Source organism: Eurypyga helias, unplaced genomic scaffold, assembly GCF_000690775.1.
Source record: "Eurypyga helias isolate BGI_N326 unplaced genomic scaffold, ASM69077v1 scaffold7647, whole genome shotgun sequence".
NCBI classification, from domain to species: Eukaryota; Metazoa; Chordata; class Aves; order Eurypygiformes; family Eurypygidae; genus Eurypyga; species Eurypyga helias.
In genome coordinates this window covers 70,839-83,708 of record NW_010262288.1, presented here as the reverse complement: position 1 = coordinate 83,708, position 12,870 = coordinate 70,839, and the positions used below count along the sequence as shown (strand labels likewise).

The window sequence follows — 12,870 nt, the reverse complement described above, 5'->3', positions numbered from 1 at the left end:
TAGGAGTCACAGCACCAAGCCTGTCAGAGTTCAAGGAGCATCTGGATGATGCTCGTACTCATGATTTAGTTTTAGGTGGTCCTGCAAAGAGCAGGGAGTTGGACTCAGTGATCCTTATGGGTCCCTTCCAACTGGAGAAATTTATAATTCTGGGATTTCCTTTGCCTCCCATGGCCATATCAGTGCTGCTGGTGTGAGGCAAGAACAGAATAAGATCCTAGTGCAGTTTGCAGCCTAGATCTGATTATGCAGATAAAAAAAAAAAAAAAAAAAAAAGATGAAGCAGGCTATAAAAGAAATTAATTTTATTCCACAGTTCCAGAAGGCTTCTCAGTAACAGGTTTAGAGAAGCACAAGCCATTCCCTACTGATCACTTGAGTATCTTCTGCTTTGTTTAGCTCAGAAACTAAACTCTATCTGCTGTGTTGTTTACTTCAGGAAATTTAGCTTCACACCACAAAAGCCGAGCATATCCCATAAGATGGCACCAAGAATGGAACACAAACTGCTCAGAAATCTTAATGGCAAAGGCCAGTGACAACCACCAGCTTTCACATGGCCAGGGTTTCACTCTAGATCTTTCCCTTGATCTCTCTCCTCCGAGTTGAGTATACCTGGGAGCTGCCAGTGTCTTTTCTCTACCCTGGAAATCAAACTTACGCTTATCTGAGGTTCCTCTACGTGAAGATTCAGTTTTCACTCAGAAAAGAAGGAAAACACCCAAGGATGTTAGGCAGACTGCACCACACTCGGTGAGAAGATGCATGCAGACCAAAGTGGAACAAAGACAACAGCCTCTTCTACCATACTCACTCTCGGCTAACCAGGAGGTGGGTGCAGCAGTACTTGCTAAAGAAAGAGAAAGGGAGGTGAGGAGGGGAGTTGATTCCTGTTAAATACTGCCAAAGTATGAAAAATTAAACCCCAAATTGTTAAGATTTTGTCAGATCAAGTCTCGCTGGGCAGAAATCATAAGCAAAGTAAATGCACTCTGCCAGACCTACATTTTGGATCCCCTGTGAGTTCTTGCTTTAAACCAACTTTCTTCTAACACAGGACCACTGAAGAGACACGGCTGTTCAGCATTCCCAGGAGTTCAAACCACTGCCATTTCAGGCCAGTAGGGATGCCGGCCAGCACTGTATGGCAGCAAAACATAGCCTACAGGACAACTGTTTGGTGACAGCCATTGCTGACTTACGGCCAGCTTCACACCTGGTGGAAGTTGAGGAGTATTTTAGTGTTGTTTTCGTGGTGGTGTGTTGGGTGGCTGTGGGTTTTGGGGATTTTTTTGTTTGTTTTTATGTTTGACATTAAGCTATTTTGACATCAAACACACACTCTCGTGGTTTAACACATATTTGGGTCCCACATCTACAACAGCAAGAAACAGCTGGGGTCAAAAAGTAACAGAAGGTGCGTGTGCAGCCTTTGTCTTCAGATTTATAAGGAAAAGCAAATGCAGAAAAACAGTGAATGGTTGCGATGAAAACACAAACCCAGGTCAGGTTAGGCAGATATCCTCCCAGTCCCACAGTTCTCATCTGCGCTGGTGTAGCACATCATTCTCACTAATTACTTGGGCCTTCATGAGCCTCTAAGATAGAAACTACTTTTTGCTTATTGGGGGATCAAAAAAACCCTACGGATGTAACATAGGAGGTGTTAAAAAAATGGTGCCAGTTTTCACATTCAAGTAGAACCTTTAAATAATGCATTAAATCACAGGAGAATAGGGCAAGGGAAACTAGTTACTTTGACGAGTCTGAAAATACAGCCTTGGCTGGTGTCAAAACACAGTTTTTATACTCTTTTCTTTAAAATTTCAGAAAAATTTTTGTGATCTCCAAATCACACCAGACATGGGGACAACCCCACTTTTTCCCGATTTTGACTTTACCCACAAACAGGTAATAGTGCGCCAGCACAGATGAAAGGTGGCACTTCTCTTGTGCCAACCACCTCTTCGCCATTGCTGCAACCCAGTTCATGACTGGAGACGGGCTTTGAGAACCCCAGAAAGCAGAGAAAGAATCAGAGAACGGAATGCTCCGAAGGATCACAGCTGCAGGGAATAAATGTACTTGGAAGAGTATCAGCAGAATTTCATTTGTCAATGAAAAAAAAGTTACAGCCCACAGAGAAGGAAAAAAAGACACAGAAGTTCCCAAACAAGGGAGCAGAGTTAGGGACTACAGACTGATTGACAGCCAACTGCCACGTCAAAAAAAGGCAAAACACTACTACAAGCATGGTGTAGCATTCTTCAAAGCCACGTACCTGCCCCCAAGTGATGAACGTGAGGCTTGGCAGACAGATCTGTCGATGTGGCTGAAACAAAGCTTTTAATGTTCTTTTTCCTCTCTTCCTAACTGGATCTCTTCCCTTTTCCCGTGGTACTGATCTGCACAGAGGGTGAATACCTACGCCCTTCTCTCCCTTGTCCATTGTTGACTACGTCCAATTCAGAGCGGCCTACTGAGCCACTTGCCTGACAGTTGTAACACTGACCACGAAAAACTTCAGGTAAGGGATAGATTACTTCTGAAATTAACAGGCTCCAATTAATTTTAGGCAATGGACTGCACACAAGTTCTGGAAACACATCTCCAGATTGACTCTCTGAAACTACTGCAATTTGCACTTCCGTCTGTCTATTCATTTATCCAATTAGTGATCCACTAAGTCCAAGCTTTTGTGTAACACAATCTTTTAAGGAAAAACAGCACAGGCATGATTCAAATCGCATAATAAGGGTTTTAAACAAAATAAATCTTTCCTTTTTTACTTCAGCTTCAGAAATCTCAAAGAAGGTGACAGCAGCTTCATAAAAGCTTGCCCATGCAATCTTGGGGATAACAGCAGTTCACCAGAAGGGCACAAATGTTAGTAAACAGAGCAGTGCTCACTTAAAGTAGCTGCCATTAATTACCTCCAATTTGAAATGCACAAAGCTGTGCAGCATATACTGTTTCACTGAACCCAACTGACAAAAATATCCATCAAATCTCAAACGTACTTTGTATCAAATGGGGGGAAACATGCATTTTTAATTTAGTACAAGGTTTAATTATTTATTTGAGTATACAAGCTACACAAGTGCTGGAAGACTGTCGAAAGACTTACTACTAGCAAAAAGTATTAGTGAAAAGATGCAAAAAAAAGGAGAATTTTTTTCTGGAAGATTTTGGTTTCAAAATTGTGAAGATACTCAAAATTTTGAAGTTTTGATTGGCTCTTAATTGGTTTAATCCAGATCTGCAATTCAGCTAAAAACTTTCTCCTGTTTTTCATTTTGGGGTTGGGTTTTTTCCTCAATTATCTACATTTCATTAAAATTCAAGCATTTTTAATCCATTCACAAACATGAAGCCTTCCACTACTCCATTCTGTAACCAAGACACTAACTATTATTATTAGACAATCACTAAGTGAAATATTTGAATTGCATGCTTTACACTAAAGACAAAGATGTTAATCCCTAATGTTCTAAAGGCAGAACTATCACCCAGAGCAGGGCGACTATTCTAGTGTCAGTCTTGTTAGGAAACGGACAGTACCACTTACTTCACTTCTACAGACCCTGAGAGGAAGAAGGTACTAGATTAAAAGCTAATGTTATGTATGTTAGAGAACACTCTAGGAACATAAAAAGAGACTGAAATAAATGCAGAGAGGCACTTACGTGAGTGAGGGATGCCTGCAGTTTTTCCATGGATGGAACACAGATAAAAAGAAAAGACAGATAGGGGGGGAAAAAAAAAAATGTAGAAGCAGTGAGAAGGGGAGATAGAGAACATGGACCTGGAAAATCAAAATACCACGAGCTGTCTCAAACCCAACCCTAGAGAGTGAGGTAGGTTACAAGAGTTATCACAGACTGGGCATCAATTTTGAGGGCTGGTTTACTGCACAGGGCCTGGGGTTTCCCAGAAACAAGGCATGTGTACCGTCTCACACTGCTCAGCCATTCTGGGGAGGCAGAAGTCGGCAGACAAAATCAAGACCATGCACAGCTCACAGGGCCTCAAAGCATGCACATACATGGGCCAGGAATGCTGCTAGGTCTGAATTCAGGAGAAGGCCCTGCGCAGTGGTTTCAGAAGAGCTATGAAATAGGTACACAAGTATGGGTGTGATGGTGGGAAGAAGAATAGGCTGGAGATCTAAATGCAAGAGGAATGGGAAAGAACCCCAGGGGTTGTGGGAGGCTGAATACAAATCCTAATACTTGAACGAAGCTGTGTACAAGGATAAGAGACCAGCTCTCTCCTGCCTGCTTTTGCCACATTTTCCCTACCCACTCTACACCTCTTTCCCCCTCCCCCTTTCTTTCTTTCCTGTCCTGAATAACTCTCTGGTTTTTAATCCTTGCCTCTTTCATTCCTGGTTGAAACAGGAGGGGAAGTGTTAGGCCACAGCAGAGCATCCTGCCATTGGAGTGGAAGATTACACAGGTAAAGCAGACAAGAGGCTGCAGAAATCCCCTTATGTGCTGCCTGGGCATCTTAACGCGGTGATTTAGAGAAAACAGAAATCCCCCTTCCTTCCACAGTTCATGGCCAGTCCCATGCTGAACCTCCTAATTTCAGATTTGCAAAAAAACCCTGCCTACCACAATGACAGTAAATTCTCTACAACCAACTTGCTGCTGCTTCTGCTTACAAGTGTCCACTACACAGCCCCTCCTCTTTGACAATACCAAGTTTAAACTAGAAACCCACGGCACAAACTAGTGCAAATAAGAGAGTTCCTCTGACTCCTATCTTCAAAAATGTGTTTTAATTAGTAATGAAATTCACTACAATCAAAAAGCACAGCAAAAACAAAAGGTGCAGCAAGGTCTGCAAGAGAAGAAGGTGTCATCCATGCATGGCAGAGATTCCCTGGAAAGATGAAAGGAAGGAAAACCAGAGAAGCAGAGGGAGGTTTCGGTTTACTTACGAACTGGTTGTGTCTTGAAGTCAGATGGCAGGCTGATTTCACCCACGCCCTTGCCATTGACGGCAGACAGTCTTACAGAGTAGGTGGTTTCAGGTTTCAGGCCAGTGATGGTGATCGTGCCCTCCACGTTTGCTGTTGCAGAAACAAGGGAGGAAAAGCAAAGGAAGGCTCAGGCTTTAAGTCAACTATACATACCCTTTTTCACATGCTTTTGCCATGCTCACCCCGTGTGACAGAGCATTCCTCCGGGCCCAGACTCACGTAAACAGGGCAAACAAAAGGAAAGACCAGAGCTACCAGAGCAGCGTCAACCAGCTGGTTAGAGGGGTGTACTGCCACAGCCTCTCTCAAGGGAAGGTAGCAGGCCTGTGCCAAGGAGCTCCCCTAATAATGCGCCTCAAGACCACTACCATGTGGGGCTCTGAATGTAGCAGATGTACCACCTAGAGCTGCTCATCTATAGGGCTACATGGTCCAACTGAAAGAAAACCTTTAGCAGGAGAGAAACCCATCTCTCTCCTTTAACAGTCTATAAGGAGGGTCAGACACAACGTAAGAGAAGGAAAGAGCCTGCTGTGGGATCATCGTGATATAAAGAAAGAAATAAGCTCTGTTTTTCCTGCACAGACACAAAGGGAGAAAAGAGAAGAATCAACCTGACTCCAGCTATGATCACATCATTCCAGTAGGGTCCTAAAAGAAGAATTTCAGTTCCAGCCAGGAATGGCAGTGGAAGATTCAGCTCTGAAATAGAACTCTTCATAGTCCTCTCAACTCAAAATTCCTCTGGATTACTGACTTAAGGATACATTGTAAACAGTGTGTATTCCTATGAATTGCTATAATGAGACAAGGTGTAATGGGAGTTAGACATTTTTTTCTGGAATAGGAGGGTTTATGTTCCAAGGGGAACTGAGGGTAACCAAAGAGGCTTGAAAACCTTCTGCAGGAAGCACACAGTCAGCAAGTGAAACCTCACTCGATATCACAGAGTTCTTCACCTTATTCAAACAGGATGGTGCAAACAAGGAAGGGATAGAGATGAACACAGTGCTACAACACACACTGTAGGTGCAGAAGGCCGGTGCCCTGTCATACGCATAGGGCTATCAGCACAGTGGGGCCCTCATTTCCAACGAAAAAATTCAAGGTGTCACTGCAAATCAAGTTTTTAAGACCTTGTCTGAGGCCTTAATACACGAGCTGAAATTGCAAAGCTATGGAACCCTCCACTGTGGTTTTCCACTAAAGGAAAGAAAGTCTTTGAGATGCAGGTGGGGGAGGCAGCATCTTGTTTTATCATCCTACCTTCTTTTGCATCATACAGCCTCGAATGCCATTCTCCCTCGCCCAGTGCCCTCCACTCTGCTTTGTACTTGAGGATGGGCACCCCGCCGGTAGCTTCAGGCTCATCAAATTCCACTTGGGCAGTACTGGAATAGGGCTCCACTCTGTCAATGGAAGGAGAGGACGGAGTATCTGGGGGAGGAAGGGAAAACAACTAGTAATACAGAAGACAGCGGGTAAACAAGCTCCAGTGGCAAAGAAAGCAGAAATCTGGGAATATCCAACACACCCTTGTCACCTTCTCACTGCCTGGGATGCTCACCTGCCTGCACAAGAATGAACTCCGAGGACTCCTGGCCAATGCGGTTCACAGCAGTGCAGTTATAGTTCCCAAAATCATTTTCAGAGTCTGGTGTCACCTGTGGAAGGAATCAAGGCTCATGCTCGGATCAGAAAACCCTTTGCACTCTGTGAATGCACTCAGAGAGAAGCCACAATAAAGTACACATGTTAACAATCAGAGGGCTGTCTACAGGGGGGAGAACTGCAGTGGGCAGAAAGTCAAAGGCAGGGAGGGGGTGGTTGATGTTCTTAGCATTTATGTGCCAGAAACACTACGCTTCTCGTCTACCAACAGGGTGTCCTGAAAAAAAGACTTAACTCCTTCAGTGTCAGCAACATAAATTATTTGAGAGCACTGAGCCTTCCTGGCTGCATATGCCTTCTCCCCTCCTTGCTTTTCCTCACCTCCAGGTAGCTTGCTGATGGAGTGTTGTAGATCTTGATGTTGCTGTAGTTTGAGCTGGGAAGCAGCTGTCCATCCCGGAACCAGGAGATGACAGCACTGGGGTAAGCAAATACCTCACAGGTGATGTTCACTTGATTCCCTTCCCAGGTATAGACAGCCACAGGGCCCTGAAGCTTGGGGGCATCTGAAAGACAGACACATTTGTGAAAACAATTTGAGCCAGAAAATTTCCTGAGGTAGCCTAGTCATCACTTTAGGGATGCCTTGGCTGGGGTCCATTTCAACATGGGGAAGGGAATCTAATACAGGAAATGGGAACTGTCTTCACAATCTAGAGTACGGGTAGTGTCTTCTGCTGCAGGATGTAAGAAGGAAACCTACTCAATCCCAAAGTCTGCTCCTCACGCAGCATGGGACGAGGAGCAGAAAGCATGCTATTCATCTAGGGAAGTGCACACCAGGAAGTTCCCCAAGGAAGAACTCTGATGCACCCAACAAATAGGGCTGAGGCAGATTCACGGCCCATCGTTTTCCCAAGATGCAAACAGTATCCCAGCTGGAGACAGCTAGCGCAAACATTTGCACGTATGCACACGGCAACACGTCTCCAACGAAATTATTTCAGGCTGAGTTTCTTCCCATGCCCTCCTACCTAAACAACACACATTTCCCTAGCCATGGGTGCCTCAGTGTCGACACAGGAAAAGGAAATCAAAACAGTCCCCCCTCTAAACACATAAACACCCGCCCCACCACATCCTCCACTTCTTACACTGCACTTCGAGGTACATGGCTTGGGAGTCCTGCCCGATGGTGTTGCTGGCTGTGCATACATATTCTCCGGCATCTGTGTACTGAATTTCTTTGAGAGTCAGGGATGACACCCGGGCATGGCTACGTACTATGATGCGCCCATCCAAGGTCTGGCAGGAAAAGGAAAAGAGAGTTAGAGGCTGAACTCTGAGCCTGTGGTACAGACTAAAGGGATGGGAACAAATGCAAGTCTACCTCACACCAACCCTCCAGCGCTCAGTACTCAAGTGATCACCTGAGGCCAGGTGAAATCATGGGCACAGAGAGGCATTTCCAAAAGCAACAAGATTATTCCTTGTCACACAGGGCCAACTGCAGTGATTCAAAGCACTCAGGAGAGGAAAAAAAATGAAATGAAGGGGCAAAGTATCAGATGTTACTATATCCAGCTGAGGACAGCTGGATAGTCAAGCTTCTTCGCAGAATAAGAACTTGGAGATCCAGGTCTGGTTAAATTTTTTTGCCAGCATGTTCCTGTAGAAAACCTCCCCAGCAGCCACTGTGTTTCCATGCACAGAATTCGGGCCGCACCCTGCTCTCACTGATGCTTGTTTTATTTCAAAGTCCTTGAAATGGCATTAATGAGAACAGATCCAGACGTCAGGGCTGAATCAGGCAAGATGAAAGCTCAGACCTTCCACTGGAACGTGGCACTGAAGAGAGCAAGGTACAGTGAACAGGGCAAGGAAACCACTACCCTTCTAGCAACAGCCCTGCCTCAAGATCTTGTGATGCCTCAAGAAAATTCTAGAGCAATACGCACTGGTTACATGCCAGGTTAGAAATTGCTCCCACGTGCAAGAAAGCGTGGGGAGGTCAAGGACAGAGGCAAGGAATGTAGAACCAGGCTACCATTTGCTCAACGGGATTGCAGCCACCCGGCAATCCCATCCCACATCACTCTGTGCTCTCTTAATACACAAAGTACCTAAGGCCACGGACTCCTCCCTCCACCCTGGCCCTTGTGCAAGCTCTCGGTGCACGTGCTCCAGCCTGGAAGCTCGCTTTAAAGCGCCAACTCTCTCATCTAGTTCCCAAAGTGGCACAAGCGAACAAATTGTCCCCCACCCCTGCCACACTTAATGAGCATCGATTTTCTTACAAGATACACGACAAGTACTGAGATTACGAATAAGAAGCCTGAGGATATTCAACAGCCAAATGCACTGAGCTGTAGCCAAGTACATCTCTAGTATCTCAAGTGGTCAGATCCTCTGGGCCTGAAGCCTCTTTCTGTTCTGAGCTAGAGGTCTCAATCTCCAAGACTGATGAAGTTACTACAAGAAAATCTGATTACCTCTGTTAATTCTGAAGAGTAGTTCATTTAAGCTAGTCAAGTGTCATATGTACAAAACCAGTATCCTTTGACGACACAAAACCTATTCTATGTATTTTTCTTCTCTCTTCTACCCTGCACGCAGGACTATTGCAATCCCTGGCCATTGCCACAAGTTACAAACTCCACTCCCCCTCCTGTGCTTGCCCCCTTGTGTTGCTGGGAACAGTTCTTTACTTCACGTACACGTGGTGTCGTGTCTATCGTTCCTAGAACCAGGGAATGATCACTTAACGCAACATCAGTCCACTGCGGTTTCTTACACAAGCAAATTCTGCTTTTATCTTTCTTTACTGGCTGACAACGTTGTTATCTTTTTGTCTGACTTGAGATTTTGACTCCAAAACCCAGCTCACTTCTGAAACTACTGCAGTAGATCCATAAATGTCAAGGCTCTAGATCTCCAGACTCCCAGCTTCTTTTAGCGTATGAGTTGGGCAAATGTTTTTAATACTTGTCTCTATGACCCCACTAGCAGGCAAGAGTATAAACATGGCAAAATACCAGCACGTGACCACTACAGCAAAGGTAATTTTAGATCCTGTGTCACCTGCCATTTCCCCACTCGTCAAGATTTAATACAAACCAAAGAATGCTAGGCAGTCATAACCGTACAAGTAATGCAACCGAGTCTGAAGATGAAGCTCTGTTTCTTAATGCAACAGGCACAAGTAAAAAGAAAGATCAGGAAAAATACTACAAAGAAGAGTAAAATATCTACTCAAGAAGAATGCTACTAGTTTTCTTTATTCACTTCACACCAACAGAGGCAAACAATTCCTAGCTGTTAGAGACACAGGATAGGCAGAAACTTGTGAGCCAGATGTAGACACCTGTAATCCCTTTACCTAGCCTCTCTGATTTTGGGGATTTTGGGTACCAAAGTCCTTCATAGTAATGGGGAGACAACCTAAGGGAGACAGGCAGTAACTCATGCCATAGCTACTGCCACTCAGCAGAAAAGGGAATGATGGTTCTCTGTATCACCAATTACTGCAATGTATCCCAAGATACATGCAGGTGTGTTTCTCCCAGTTCTGAAAACGCCACGCGGCATAGAGTCACTACGTACAAAGCTGGCCCAGATTTCAATACTTCAGTGCCAAAGGGGAAGAGGAGTGAAGGAAGAAACACATTTACCACCCTCTTCCCCCCACCCTTTTGGTTTTTTTCAGTTCTTTCTCAAACAAGTATCCATGACTTCATACAGTCGTATCTTCTCCTCACCCGCTTTCCACAACAGACACGATTACCAAACAGCACCCAGAAATCCTGACCACAGCTACAAATTCCAGTGAAGGAAGGTGAGTGGTCTTCCCTAGCTCTGTGCTTGCACAGCACTAACCAGAAGTCATCTGCAGCTCCTAATATTTGTACGGGTGCAGTAATTCATCCTTACGAGAAAGGCATCACCAGTTTGTGGTGTAATACTTCTTGTAATTGAGGTTATTTTAGCATCCATTGGTGATAAGGGGTGGGGGTGTTGTTAGCATATGCTGCTAACAGGACTTTCAACAATTCTCCAGGATATGCGGGGCCAGAATAGCAAACATTATGGGCTGTAATAAGTAGAGCTGATGGTGGTTAAAAAGGAAGAAGCAGCCGACTGCAATTGTGCCTCCAAACCAAGAAAAGCAAGATTTAACACCCATATAGGCTTCTGTGACTGAAGCTCATGGAGACTTCCTCACTTCAAATCAGCTACTGCATCAGTAAGAGCGAAAACTCAATGCCAAGCGTTCACTCAGCTTCCCCAGAGCTGAACTCCCTGCTGCTGGCACACAATGCTAAGCGACCCCTGCTAGCTGTTTTACAGATATGTCTACAAGGGCCGAAACAGTAAGCTTCAGCAATATTGGGCAGAACCCCACATGGACATTTTAAGACACAGAGACAGTAAGAAATTCAGAGACAGTAAGCTTAATAGTGTTAGTGCTCATATTAATGAGGAGCCTGAGACAGAGAGAACAGTGAAAACACTGAGGGGGGACGGAGGGGAGACAAAGACCACTGTAATAGGAATTAAGATGAGGTCTGAAGAGATGCAACTACTCAAATCCCACATTCTTCAACACAAACTGGTCTGAAAGTCCAATGCTTTCGCTCGCCACGATTTCATCTATTCCAACAAATTACTGTGAAGCAAGAATGTGCCCTGTTTTCTCAGCCCCATGTGCAACAAAGGCGGATGGTGCTTAAGTTAGAGGTTCACTTTTCCTAGGCCACACCAGTCTCTATGGTTTAAGACAACTTAGAAAATAAACAATAAATCAGGATACCCAGAGCCTCCACAAAGGTGATGCTAAAAATGCAAATACAAATCACTCAGTTCTGATAGCTAATTTTGTTCTTTATCTGACCCCTATTACTTGCTTGGAAACACACTTTCTGTTCCATTCTGAAGCAAGAATACTGCAAGGCAGGTGCATGTAAAGACACATTGTTATTATTTTTAAAATACAATACTGAATGCGAAATAAAACTGCAACAAACCACACTGGCACCAAACTGAGTTCCTGCATTATCCCAGACCCCCTCACTGACCCTTGCAAATCAAAGGCCAATAATAATTTAGCAATTTGGAGCACTTTCTGGAGAAACATAACTTGTGCCAGATTGACTTTGAAATGGAACATGATGCAGTTGTCCTTTAGGAGAAAGTCAAAGAGTACCATGAGCAAACAGATGAGTTGGCTGGAGCAGAAGAGGCTATCTCGGGGAAAAAAATATTTTCACAGAATACATGCTGTTGCTAATTCTCCAAACTCTAGAAGAGAGAGATGATTCACACTGGTAGCACAGAATAAAACAGTGAAAACAATGTTTGTCAGATTTTACATTTGCTTTGATTTTTAATTGTCTTTAAGTGACAACCAGAATTACTCACTCCCAACACAGCTAGTTTGCTCATCCAAAAACGCACTGCTACATGCCAAGCAACTTCTAACTCTATAAGCTGTTTCTTTTATGCACTGATAATTAACTTGTTCATATTATTAATGCTGGTTTAGTTGGCGTGGTTACTGGACTAGAGATTTGTTAATCTGTAATGCTTAAAAACAACAAAACCAAAAAACTAAGAAGTTTGCTAAAGGTCTGGTAATCTTATACCTCTTGTTTCTCGGGCCGGGTCCACGAAGCCTGGAGAGAACAGATATAGAACACAACGACAGAAAAAAAGCAATAAAAGTTTATCAAAGGTTCCTTTTGGGTATCACAGCGCACGCACCACACTGCGTTCTGTGCACATGCAGGCTCCGAGCTGTCTCTCATGCGCGTGGGATGATCACAATTTCCATTTCCCAATATAACCTCCATCTAGATTTGCATTTAAAATTTAATACCCTACAAATTGGTCTTGAAATGACTGAGAAAATGCTAATGATACCTAAAGACTGCTTCTGGTTTTCCATACCAAGTGAATTATTTCCCTTGCCACATCTCACCATCTGTTCCCAGCATACTGAGGGAGTGATGCCAATCGCCTCGGTCACTACATGGCAAAGATAGTTAAGGACCTGGTTTTCTAACACCGCTTTGTCAGCCACCCGCGCACACCAATAAGCATTAATATTCATATTGTTAATGCGATCATGCAGTTGTACACGCTTTTACATGCATACTGTGCTGGGAGTAGGAGACCTTGAGCTGCGGAGCACGGGAATAGTACAAACTCACTGGACAGGAGGCAGCAAGGCAGAACCTTGTACCTCCAGCTGATAAACTCCAGGTCGTTATGTT

General features: G+C 44.3%; 1 protein-coding gene across 1 annotated transcript in view; it reads right to left on the bottom strand.

Annotated features, from left to right (window-relative positions):
• NCAM1 (neural cell adhesion molecule 1) overlaps positions 1–12,870 on the bottom strand; it is a gene marked incomplete at its 5' end in the record, with an annotated part of 58,100 nt that overhangs the window by 33,123 nt on the left and 12,107 nt on the right. The window contains 5 exons of the mRNA XM_010155662.1: positions 4,946–5,077; positions 6,254–6,424; positions 6,555–6,651; positions 6,980–7,164; positions 7,753–7,903. Of these exons, the coding sequence (XP_010153964.1) occupies positions 4,946–5,077; positions 6,254–6,424; positions 6,555–6,651; positions 6,980–7,164; positions 7,753–7,903 (736 nt within the window). The remainder of the gene's footprint in view (positions 1–4,945; positions 5,078–6,253; positions 6,425–6,554; positions 6,652–6,979; positions 7,165–7,752; positions 7,904–12,870) is intronic.